Below are 13,888 nucleotides of genomic sequence, written 5' to 3' on the forward strand. Positions count from 1 at the left end.
CCTTGAACTATTTTTGCTTGCCACAGGAAGGTGTCAGATAACCATTTGATCATTCAAATCATTCATACATCATTGATATATGTGTGGTTGCTTCATTGAAATCCTAGGACAAATTTTGGGGCACAACACTGTGCCTTCCAATTCTTACTCTTGAATTCTGAGATAAAGCTGAAAGTAGTCTTCTCTAGAAGAAAACAGTGAGGCTTTTACTGGTAGATATAACAAGATATGTCTTAAAGTCCAGAAAATGCTTATCTTCAACAAAGACACCTACTGTGAGGATGAGCTGAAAGAACTCATTGGCTGGGAAAGAGAGAAGGATGAAGCAACACCTCTGGCAATGCCTGGTCAAAACTCATATGACAGGGTAACAGGGAATATAAAAAAAGATGGAGTTTGAAAAGGCAGATAATTATAATCCAGAGTGCAAGAACAGATGGCTACACCATCAATCAATGAATAAATAACAGTGCAATCTGACTTGATGGGATGGTCAGATGAACTCAGATGACACCAGACACACTCCACCTTATATAACTATATACCAGCCACAAAGAAGAGCAGGATGTGTGCACATTTGTGCCCCAGAAAATAGAAAACACAGAATTAGCAGGTTTTGTATGACTGAGCGTTTAAACGCCAGTTGTGCCAATGTCTTTGTGTACAGTATTTTCTAGAGATAGAACAAGTAGCTACAGAATGACTCTGCAACTGCACTGACCCTTACGAAGAGGAAGAAAAGTAAAAATGGAAACACAGCAACTGGCATTGTGCTTGCTTCTCTGAATGGAAAGAAGCATGCTGCCACTAATGATGTTACTCACATTCCTGTGCACTGGTTTTAGTAATCTGTCATACACTTTGCTCCTTTCATTTGACGCTTCTTTGTTCAATTTCATTTCCACTACTGAAGCACAGTGGAGTTGTTAGCTATACAGTATTTTAGACACCACTGCAAATTCAATTAGAGTTTTATTTTGTCATTTGATATGTCAGTGAAACAGAAACAATCAAGAAGATTGACTCTGATCACAGTCTGAATTGTCACGCTCAGTCCTTGACAGAGGAATGAGTTAGAAAAGGTGTCATTCATTCAAGACTCCCGACTCTCCCAACTATCATGGAACAAGCACCAAGATGGCAGAGTTTTCACTGCTTCTAAATTAAAAAAATACACTAGCCTTTGCAGAACGGTATTTTCTTGAAAGAAGGATCCCTCTTCAAGACTCATACAATCAAGAGTTAACATCTGTGGCTATCATTTTATAAAGTATGTACAATATCTCAGAAGGTTATTTTTAACAATCATGCTACATTTCCTTTCATCATTCTTTTATAGTGATGCCCTGCCCAGTACTAAAGAAGGTTTTCATTTTTTAATCATACTAGCATTTTATTCTTTATTTATTGGCACTGCAGTAGTTTGATGCTTCTGTTATCTTTTGTAACGTGACGGTATCTGCACTATCAAGGTTGCTCACTTCCTTTGAAAATGCCTTATTAACACAAACACACTATGAGATGAAATAAAAACAGAGAAATCAACCTAATTTCTGCAGAGTGGCAACGAATCCTTCATTCCACTAGAATGTCAGAATAGGTACCCATGTCTCAGAAAAAAATGAGGACAAGAATAATCTTTTGTCTTAGTACACAAGGGGAGCACTTCAAAATCATTCAATAACTTGTTCTCCTATTCTGCTAATATATCATATTTTTCATGGATTTTCAAGATTTCAATGGCAACAATGAAAAGTAAATACCTCCAAATACTGTTAAATTTTTCTGCCAATAGTTTTGCAAAAAAAAGCAATGTCAACAAGTAAGCACATGCTCTTTTTACAGAAACAAGTAAAGAATAAAGCGGACAGTGTATAATCTACAGGTACTGGATATCTACCAGAAAATAAAATCAAGTTACTGGAGCATAATGTATGCATTACATTACTTCACCCTGCTTAACATAATTAATAATTATTAAAATTATATTTTTAATTTATATAATTGTAATTTATTAATAATAAATTATACATAATTTAATATACTATACTGTATAGTATATAGTATATATAGTATATTAAAGCGTTATGTTGATTTATAAAGGTCACATCAACATTTACAAGGTCGAGAGTTTTAAGCAAGTATACATTTACTGCTATTAAATATTTCTATCACAAACTAAGGAAACTGTACTGTATCCACTGCTTGTACTGCACAAAAGGAGAGAAAAGGTGTATCAAGTAAGGCCAAGAGGGGTCCAGCTTCAAATTAAACATCCACCAATTTTGGTTCCTGGTCCAAAATTATGACTAAAAACAGCCCCCTAACTATGGAAATATTCAAAGCTTGGTAAGACCTTCCTTATCTAGCCCTAAGAGATCCAAAAGACTGTGCTACATAGAAGAGAGGTTATATGTCCAAAGGTTGATTGTGTCTAAAATACACATATTCACAATATAGGTCTTTAACCACAAGAAGATACATTTGTGTTTTCAGGGTGACACTACCATTTTCAAGCTCTGCCCCTTTCATTATATTTAAGAATATACAAAACAAAGTATCCCCACATTAATTTTTGTTAAATTGCAAAACCATGCCCAGCTGATTATACAAAAGAGTTTTAAGAGAAAATGTATAAAAATAAGGGCAAATACACATAAGGTTTAAGAAGTAGGAATTTAGCTCTCTATCTTTCAGTGAGAAGCCACATGAAGGCATCCCCGAACTGTTCAGCACATTCACAGCTCCTGAGCTGGGACTTTGTTTTTCATACAAACAGCAATTTCAGGCCACTCGGCATCATCTGAATATTTCTTTAAAGGCAGTAGGGAACACTGAGGCTGTGAAAGGAGTGCTAAGTGAAATGGCTGGCTCCGTAGCTATCAGGAATGGGGATATTTCAGAATGGGATTACTGAATGAGGTCAACAAAGCACATTTATAAAAGAGATGTGGCTGAAACAGCCTAACTCAATGTTTTAAAGGCTTTTAAAATCACATATCAAAGGCTTCTATAGAAATCCAACAGTCAGAGCTTTAGGAAAGGTCCTTATGTTGATAAATAACTGGTTAAAATACAGGAAAGAGAAGGTAAGCAGGTTAGCCAGATAGCTCTTGCAATGGACAGAGGTCATTAGTGGAGTTCCACAGGGATTGGTGCAGAGGATGCAGCTCTTCATCATACTCTTAAGTATCCTTGTGAAACGAGTGAGCTGTGAGATGAGAAAGCTTTATAACGATATTAAGTTATTCAAGTAATAAGGATGATGACTGTGCTGACCATGAAGAACTGAGAAAAGTCCTTACGGAAGTATTTTGTAGATAAACGTAAAGTAATTCACAAGGGGCAAAAGAATTCTAGCTTTACATTAAGATACCATGGGCCTCATTGGACCATCATAGCCCAGGAGCAAGATTTTGAGGTTATGAGAGATAGCTCATCTACAGAGAGCAAATCATAACCACCAGCACTAAGATGGAAATATTGCCTTAGCGCTACACATTGCCCATATGCTATGGGTGTACCCTGTAAACTTTTTTACTCTGTAAATTTTGAGTGCACTTTACCAATGGAGGTCTTCATCAACGTGCATGCTGTCCACTCTCCAGTGCTACTAATACCTCTACACTTGCCCATGTACATTCTTTTGATGTTCCGAGATTTAGCTGCCCTTTAACACTGTGCGTTCCATAGACTGATTCATACACTTTGCACTGCAGAAGCAATCTCATTGTTCTCTTTTTCTCTGAAGATCTGAACATCTGAGATCAAAAATTTGAAGAGGTTTCAGACAATCTTTGCATATGAAAAGCATGAGGGGTTTGACACACCAGTCAAAAGCACTGTTGCTGATGGAAGCGTGGATTGCAGCTCTATATAGAAGCATTCACATTAGCACCATGTAACATGGCATTTCTCTCAAAATTAAAATGACTTAAACTGAATGTCACTTTTCAAAGGCTGTTAGAATACGCCTTCCCTCCAAATCCAATTTTGATTTCAATTTACATTCAGACAATTCTAATAAAAGACACAGGGAATAAAGTCTACAAATACTTCAAAAATTTCTTTGGCAATGGGGAACTTGGGAGAATGACAGAGGGAAAGGGAAGCAAATACTAAATGTCAGCAAAGTAAGGCAGTAATGTCAGGAGTGATGACAGTCTATATCATGTGTCATTGAGAAAATGTGAATTTGCAGTGCCAGGAATTGTGACTTTTTTGAAAATTCATCCTCATTTATACTGCATTCTGTTACCGCTTTGTAGATAAGGAAGATAATAATGACAATAAAGGAACATACAAAATAAGTGATGCGCAACTCAACTGCTCACCACCCACCAACTGATGCCCAGCCAGTTCCTGAGCAGTGGCTACAACCAACCTCTCCAAACTGCCTCAGCAATCTTTCCTAGTCTACTCCAATAGAATCTCATCTGGTACAATCCAATTTTACCTCTATCGCTGAAAAGACCTGGGAGAGCTTTGAGTACACAGGAAGGGATCATTGCCACACGTAATACCTTTTTTTTTGGGGGGTGGGGGGCGGGGTTGGGGAGCAAATGAGAAAAGAGAGACTGAAAAACTGGAATGCAGTGTGAATTGTACATAACGTGCTGTCAGAACTCTAATACACATATGTCCTTCTCAATTCAGTTTAACTTATGCATCATCAGGGGTCAAGCTGAAAGCTTTCAGAAATAGCCATGAATTTTATTACTGATTCTCCAGAAATCCACATTAATAGTCAATATCAGTCTCAGCATGTGTTGACTCCTTTTTGTAAGCTCGTATGTATAAATGATTTGTTCTGTACTTGATTTTTGTGGCTACCATTTCACAAAGCATAGCTTGTCTCAGACAAACTACTGACACATCTAAACACTATGCTGAAAAAATCATTCATGCTTTTTTTCCTGTCTGTTATACAGTATGTTCAAAATATGTGGAGGATACATGACAAACTGACATAAGCTCAGATTCCCTTCTCAGACTATTCCCACAGTTTTGTAGAGCATACTCTTAAGAGTCTTACAGTGATTCTTATTTGAAACTACTTCTGTAGTGATTTTTCCTAACACATACCACAGCCTAAAATAACACCTTCTACACGCTGTGCTGAGATAATTTCCTACCGCGCTCATGTGATACGTGATAAGCATTCACAATTGCGTAATGTTGCCTGTTTTAATGAATCTCCCTAGAATTATGTTGATCATTTTGAATAGAAAAACTGAGGTAGCAGTGAATCATTAGGGAAAAGTTATTAATTTAATTAATAAAACAAATTATGCAAGCTTGAAAATCATGGTCTTCTTACTTCAGTATAAACAAATGTAGTGTCTTTAGTGACTAATGTAACAGTCAACAATTGTTAAAACTCTAATCTACAGTTATTGGAAAAATATAATCTTACTAAAAAAAAAGAAAAAAAAAAGTAACAAGAATTCACTTTTTACGGCTTTGTGTTTAAGAAATGCTTTTCCTGAATAACAAGAACACATTTGGATGTGCTTCATTTTAGTTCCCAGCTGACATTTTCTGGTTCTCTTTCACTAAGGAGCTATGTGGGTAACCTCCATTTCAGGAGATAACTTTTTTAACAATTATAATTCAAGAGAAAAGCAGACTCATAAACACATCTAATTTTTTGCAAAAACTTATTCTTCTAACCTTTAAACTAGAGACAAATTTAATCTGATAGATTCGCATCAAACGAAGGCTACTTTCAAATTCTGGGATGTACACGGCTTGCTTGCTTTCCCTTATTTCCATCATTCTTTATCACATCATTCAGTCATTTTTTCTTCTTCTTTTTAATCCTTTTAATTAGACTTGTTTATTTTAAGGTATTACTCTCTGTTTTACCAGGTAGCAAGTCATTATGTTTTTTCACAGCAAAACAGGGCCACCAGGATGTTTTTACTTAAGCCCTTGCTGTCCTTAGAAAAAATCCCACTCATAACAGAAGGAACAAAGTGGTGCTGTAGCTCCTGAAACACTCTCTGACTTCCAGCTAACTTAAATATCCTGCCATTAGGCTTCTTTACCTATGTTTGCCTTTGTTTCCTATTTCCCTGAGTTGAAACATTTGAATACTCCAAGAAGCTGAGTTTTAGTCCTTATCCTTTCCTCTCTTCCCTAAAACTAAGAAATTTACTCCACCTCTTTTCTCTTTTAAAATGTAATATTGTATTTCTTACCATCCACGCTGTGACAAAATCTCCCATCCAAGTCCCAACTGCAGCTACCTTCATAAAATTTTCATTCCTGATGCCCATGAAGTCTGTTATAATGTATGCACTGTGGAAAAAAGAACACAGATTGTAAGCTACACACGTTTGCTTAATGTAGTTATAAAGAATTTGCTTTAGCGACAAAATTTATGATTACTGTGAAAGATTTCCCATTTCCTGCATAATCACTTTTTCTGCTAGATCTGAACCTTGACACAGTACTGAACGAGGATGGGTCAATTTCAATTAGAAATGGAAATGTGATTTTACAGCCCACATCTCTTCTGAAGGTGTTAAAATAGTGACAGGTAAAGGCTTTAGGATTATGTAAAGCTTCTGGAAATAAAAACAATTTTACACTTTTTACCTCTTCCCCTGTACAAATGGCATTGCAACATTCTCAGTATTGGTAACTTTGCAAAATCTTGTTGAAGAAAAATGAAAATCTTTAATGTCTCTTCAAAGAGATAATTGAGTCACCTGACTTTCAACTCCACCAGCTATACAATCATATTTTTTTAACACAGTAGTGGAAGCATTAGAGAATTTCAGTGAAAAGCAGTGACTTTTTGACGTATACAATGTCTTTCCATAGATATATTTTATTTAAATCCAAAAGAAGTATTTCTATTCTGTTTAAATAAAAACCTTGCACAATAAATTGACCTCAACACCCAAGTTCATTATAGCAAGAGGGTAAAGTTACCTGGAGGAGTAAAAGCTCTTTGGGAGAACGCGCAGCTTTGAATATGGTCATATTCTTTGCTCAAATGCCTTTATAGTGTTTAGGAAGACATGACTGCCCTCAGGAACTAAAACACTGAATAATGAAACTGTTTTCAAGATGCCTGGAAACACTGCCTATATAATGCTGTGCACAACAACCCAGTTGCATGTAGCAGCTTCTACAATCTTTGTATTATTCAAACCTTATCGTTACTATATACCCAAGAACGTAATTTAGGATCTAGTGGACCATATCTGAGCAACTGGACCAGTGCAAGCTTGATCCCACTTGTTGGGGCAGTCATATTAAAATCTAGATTTTTGATTGAGATACTGGGTCTTGATCACACAACTTAATGCACAGCACTGTGCTGCCATTTAGATATGAGTTGCTAAGTTGCAGAGTAGAAATACTGATGTCAATGAATGGTTTCATATAAAATGGCATACTCTAATGGCTCTTTTGATTAAATACATTTGGTGACCTTTCAGATAACATGTTACCAAAAAAAAAATCTCACTTTTTTAATGAGATGAACAGCATATAAACTCTGGCTTACATTTTCTCTGGAGTGGGGGAAAAATAGAGGCAGTTTTTCCAAGCTATTTTTAATTATTTTTCATGTGGTTAATAGGATCATTCATGCTGTAAATGTGCTGCATTGCAAATAAGGATTCCGGAACACAAGATCAGCTATACTGGGTCAGTCTAAAGTTTCTCTGCTCCAACATCCTTTCTCCAAGAGAGGGAAATAACAAATTCCTAGAGAAGACCGTAAGAACACACAAGAATACATCTTCCAGTTGCAGAGAGATGGGGAGAGTATAACTGTAAAACATTTAAAATTCCCTTTTTCCCTGCATTTTCAGTATGACAGCTTTGTAATATTTTGTAAAGGTGAACAATAATTAAGTATGCATTGCTTAAGGACGTATCTCATTAACAAAAAACATACAGTATGAACATCAGTTGTAAGGACTGGCCTCACAAAGCAACCTTTTCGTGTAAAACACGTGCAAAAAAAACCCATGGTTCTCACCTTTTTTTATTCCCATTACTCATATGCATTGAAATATGCATTATACATGACTACAGGTGTACAGAAACCAGCTGAACATTTACACAGCACTCCTGAAAAACAGCCACCTAGCTAACTCCTACAGCCCCACTGCTCATTGTGAGGAGCAGTGGTAGGCTGATGTATGCACGATTGCTTATCTAAAAAGGCTGAGAGGCAATAATCACCGTGTATAGGTATTAACAAGTGGAAGTAATACCACACTGGACATAAACAATTTTTTTTAATGGAAATGGAAATTTTCCATGTTTTCAAGAATGTAGTAACTCAAGCCTTAGAATAACATCAGGTAAGTGGTAGATAATAATCAAATGCATTGAAAGGCTTTGGAAGCATCAGATCATCCTCACAGCCATTTCTGAAATATGAAACTTGAACATCTGAAACATGGAAGCATCCAAAATGCTTAGTATAAATTGTGCACCATATTCTATAACTAATCAATGCCTATGCTAAGTCTGCAAATTGAGTGAGCTTCAGTTAGAGCAAAATAACGTTATTTTAAAGAAACCCATAACAGCATAATCTCTGCAAGATTCAAGTGCATTTACTGATTAAAATAAAATTACAACCTTTTATGGAATACAGCAAATATTTTTAGGACCGTCATTAGCTTGTTGGAAATAGTAACAAAATACACTTCTATTTTATGAACTATTAGCATAACATCCCATTCTCTGCAGTATTATTTTAGCCTCAAAATACAAAGTTCACTTTTCAAAAAAAAAAAAAAATGTTTTTTTGGTGATAAAAATGAAAAAAGCATCTAGTTTTAATTTTCAAGCTTTAATTCAAATACAAATGAGAGTAGCTGACATTTTTAAAAGGTCATGTGTGCCTGATGATGTCACCAGGTTACATATTTTCACCTGCAACAGAAGTAATAGTACTATATCTACTGTGGAAAAATCTGCACAGTTTTCTGGCTTTAGCTTGTAGTTAAAGCAGTTTTCTGTAGCTGGTTACTGTCATCTCACAGCTAAGACCCTTGTCTGCGCCTTGTAGGATGGTTAATGGCCATTGGGTGATTGGGTTTCAGCTAGCTTTCCATGGTCAGTCTGAGTTTTATATAGTTTGTCAAAAAGCTTCTGTTTGCTTTGCCATACTTAAATTCTGTAGCAAGGCACATTCATATTGCATGAGCAGCACAACCTAAGAAAACACTAACAGGAAAAACACTGCGGTTAAAGTTCATAACAAAGTAAAAAGCTCCTCAGAAACAGAGAGGATATCTGTAAATAATTAAATGTTTAGAAGCCCATATTTATGAATACTGTATATAAGGGACAATTTTTCAACTGATACTTGGAACAAACCTACTACTAATTACTGATGTACAAGCCACTGTGATGCTAACAACATTGTTACACTGAAACAGGATCCTAAGCGTGGGATTTAGCTTGAATTTAGACACATCGGTATAAACCAGGGATCCATACACTCAGTGGAGTCCTAATCAGAAAAGTAAATGGAGATTAGAGCATGATTTATCAGTAACCTACTGTAGATGTGCTAGGTGAAGGATATGCTTACCTTGTTACTGCAGGATAGTTAGCATGTCAAAACAGTATGTTCATATACCAAGAGCTTTTGTTAAACCTAGGTGACTAAATCATTCCAAGAACTGTGACATACTCTATACTCCATTCTCCAGTTGATAATCCAAAGGGATCTATATTGCCTGTAAATCCTGTGACAAAGCTGACAACCCAGACACTTCTGAACTGAACCCTATATCCCCATGGACTGCAATGAGAGCACTGACACTGATGGGAGGTTAGGGTTGCCTAGGTGCAGGGATTGCATGCCATTTTAGGGACCTTTGTGCAGTCGGCTTTTTACACAGCACCTAGGGCACAGGGCTGGCATATAGCACATGGCACGTTCTGTACAGTTACAATAACTGCGTGCATGGTGTGGTAGCTTGAGATGCTTCCAAGAGGGGAATGGGCATAGATGTCTTTTATCTCGAGCCATAGTAAGTCTGTACGTGTTCAGCAGTCTAATACATGATTTTCTAAAGGCAGCTTTCTTACCTGGCAGTCCCACTAAATAGCTGATTATCTATTGAATTCATCTTGGTGCACCTGACAAAGTGAAGTGCCTTGACAATGGCCAACAAGGGACAGCACAGAAGTTCACAGTTTGCAAAGATGCATGTGCTTTGACACATCTCCACAAGCTGCCGTTATTCTTGATTTCACAGAGCTAAAGAGTAACAGAATAATTGAAAACATACACAAAAGACTGAAGACACAGCTCCTGATCCATATTTGGCCCTCTAAAATAACAGAATGGCAAATGAGAATAATGTAGCTCAGCTGAAAAGATATTCCTCTGTTGCTAGAAGCTGGAGTCGCAAGAAAGAAGATGCACAGAGACTAGACCTACGTTTTATAGGCCAACATGCCATAAGGAAAAAGGCTTTAAAGTGTAGCTACTTGCCCATAGTACAGACAACCACATGGTCACTAGCCCTTCTGAGTGCACTGAACCAGTTACCTTGCTTGACAGAGTGTCAGAGAGTTAACAGCTGCATGAGGCTCAGCAGGGTAATCTCCTAACACAACAAAACCAGCATTCAATAACAGCTTGGCCACTGCAGGGCTCCCTTGAGACAGATTCATGGCCCAGTGCAAGATACCTGAGACTAATGAACTGATGCTGAATACTGCTTGTTGGTAACTTGTTTACAAATTATCATTGTTATTATTATTATTATTATTATTATTTTAAATCAGGCAACAGAACTGTGATTCTGAAAACCTCTGCTCATCAGCCTATAGGCCCAGGGGGGATGCCTTACTTTCTCTGTGAACTTAGGTTATAAGGATCCCAAGCCATTTAAAGCTCTGCTGCTGGGCATGTAGAGGAGTTTCTCTCTACAGGAATAAGCAATTTGGCTTCCTGCTCACATCCTGTATTGATTGATATCCATAAAGTAGTTATTCCTCCACTTGGGTTGCCTGCAGAGCTCCGTCTGTGAAGTGTTTTGCAAACCTGCCTTAATAGGCAAGGCCCACTGAAAAAAAGCAGCAATCACACTTCTGTCTGTAAATGTAGGAGAACACATATCTAAATTAAACGGTAGGGAGCATACGAGAGCCAGTCACTGTTCCAGGGCACACTAGTTCAGTCCCTTCCCACATCAGAGGAGTACATCTCACTGTCAGACATAGTAAGAAAAGATGAAGACAGGCTTCTAGTAGGAGAGTGGTTTTGCACTTGTGATGTTCTTTCAGGAGCATAACAAATACGTATTTCAATTTCTTTACATTTCTTTACATACAGGCAACAGAAGCTATACATCCTGTGCTCCAGTTGTTGGACTCAAGAGTGATGTATCCTTTCCTAACTTTCATAAATAAGAAGCATCTCACTTTTCTCCATTTTTAGAGAAATGAAATGGATTCCACAGATTAGGACAGGATTCTGGATAAGATAAAAACTACAATGTAATTAAAATGCTTAATGTAAATTGAGATTGAATTTAAAATGTTACAGCCTTCATATAGCTCCTTTACTGCAGATTGGAGTTTCTCGCTCATGGTATGAGGTGTTACGTGTTCTTTGCCAACAAACTTGAAGCCCAGAAGAGTATGGACTTCTCTTTACAGGTCAGATGATTATAGTAGTTTTCTCAGGCTGTCTCCATAATCAATGGATTTGACAGCAATTCAGAGCAGGAATTTAATCTAGAAGGTTTTCACTTACAGCATCCATGAGGTCGAGCACCCTGCTTCCAAAGGATTTGCAAGATGTTGCTTATAATAGCAGGGGAAACCTTTCTCCACCAGAGAAAGAGTCTGCACCTGTACTGGGAAAATCCTAAAGACTTAAAAACCAAAAAGCGTTGAGGACCTCCACTATGGCAAGAACACAGCCTACCCTTCAGCTAAAGGTAATCTTTGTGAGTGTTCGCACATAATCCTGGGGATGTGAAAAGGCAGAATTTGCTACACCTATAGTTCTTCTTTAGGTCAAACCTTAAGTGACACAAAAGAGAATTAGGGGCTGAGTTGGGAATTAAGTCCAGATTTCTTGTCCTCTAGATGAGAAGTGTTCCCCATCTATTTTAAGTGCTTCAATGCAGTATTCTCTACTACCCTTAGAAGCTCCACTACAAGTAGCCCCTACAGATGAGACAGTCTGAGGAAAAGCATAAAGGATGCTTAACAGAAGAGTTTGATGAATTTTTTGACTGTTCAAATATATTATATCCATGTCTTTTTCAAATTTTCATTATTCCTGTGTATTGAGTATCACTACTTCATCTCACAATGGAGAGTATTGTTTAGCAAGTGGCATTTTAAAAAAGAACAGTTACTAAAATTTGAAAACATCTTTAACATAGACTAAGGAATACAACAGGTAATGTGTTTGAGAATTTTAAGTTAAATTAGTAATATAGAATGAGATGCAGTAAAACATAGTATTTTAAGGGAAAAAGTTATTATTATTAATTTTTTTAATATACTAAACAAGATATCTGTAAGTCTTTGAATCACATTGCACTGCCTGAACTCCTCAGATGGGATATGGCTTACAAATACCTGTTCCCTGAGTCAACATTTTAGTAGAGCTAGAAAGGGGGAAGGGGAGATGCACAGCAAAGTTTTCAGAACTGGCAATTGCAAGCAAAAAATAAAAAGATTCACTTAATAAAAAGAAAAAAAAAAAAAAAAGACTGCCAAAGTACAAACAAGACTTATTACATGCAACTTTTTGACTCTGACATAACTATACTCACAAAGTAGTTTGATAACATTTAATACTTCAGTGAATTGCAGTGAAAACTTTATTTTCAGGAAGCTGCACTAACATCATGCAACTAAATGACAAGGGGTCAAAGGACTGTCTCTTCAGCATGGACTAGGGGACTCTTAGGGTTTCTCTGAGCACTGAAAGGCACTGCAGGAATCTCTACATCCATGACTAGGATGAGACAAGGTGCTTCACTACAGTAAAAGCTGGGTCAGTGTTTGCTTTTAAAAGCAACCTCTTGGATCACAGAATCATAAAATGGCCTGGGTTGAAAAGGACCTCAAAGATCATCTATTTTCAACCCCCCTGCAATGTGCAGGTCGCCAACCAGCAGACCAGGCTGCCCAGAGCCACATCCAGCCTGGCCTTGAATGCCTCCAGGGATGGGGATCTACAACCTCCTTGGGCAACCTGTTCCAGTGTGTCACCACCCTCCGTGTGAAAAACTTCCTCCTTGGATGGAGTTTCAGTTTGAGAATTTGAAGTACAGTTGAATGCAACCTACATACGGATACCCATTTGTAAAGCAGTGGAGATATGACATATGGCTCACCCTACAATTTGAACCAAACTTACATAAACATGTGGTGAAGGAATGTAACTGCTGCTAAATAGGCTACAAATACTCTTTTTTTTTTTTCTTTTTTCTGTCTAGTTCTAAAATTAAAAAAAAATTAAAAAAAAAAAATTAAAACCAAACATCATGATTAAAGTTATTTAGATTCAGGTTTGTTTGTTTTGTTTTATTTTTTTTTTCTTTGAACATTTCAGCTTTCTTTCTAAACTTACATATCACAAACACTTTCAAGATTTTAATATATTTTGCTGGTTCAGGACAGAAAATCATTTTGATTTTCCAAAATTCTTGTGATACTGAAAAAAAAACATTTTATGTCCACACTACTTTGGAATAGCATTTCTTATGAGAGATTCTTCTTTCAGCAAAATGTATTTCTACCTCAAACTACAACACAAAATAAGGCCTGATATAGCTTCAGAGGATTCAGAGATTACAGATAGGAAAACACTTGACCTTCAGTAAAAGTCAGGGTAAATTGAGGCTTACCTATATCTGCAGCAAAA

General features: G+C 36.9%; 1 protein-coding gene across 1 annotated transcript in view; it reads right to left on the reverse strand.

Annotated features, from left to right (window-relative positions):
• The window catches only part of TMEM117 (transmembrane protein 117), a gene marked incomplete at both ends in the record, with an annotated part of 190,871 nt that overhangs the window by 106,531 nt on the left and 70,452 nt on the right, over nucleotides 1-13,888 (reverse strand). The window contains one exon of the mRNA XM_079549617.1: nucleotides 6,204-6,303. Coding sequence (XP_079405743.1) covers nucleotides 6,204-6,303 — 100 coding nt within the window. The remainder of the gene's footprint in view (nucleotides 1-6,203; nucleotides 6,304-13,888) is intronic.

The sequence above is a fragment of the Tetrao urogallus genome, assembly GCF_951394365.1.
Source record: "Tetrao urogallus genome assembly, chromosome: 1".
NCBI lineage: Eukaryota > Metazoa > Chordata > Aves > Galliformes > Phasianidae > Tetrao > Tetrao urogallus.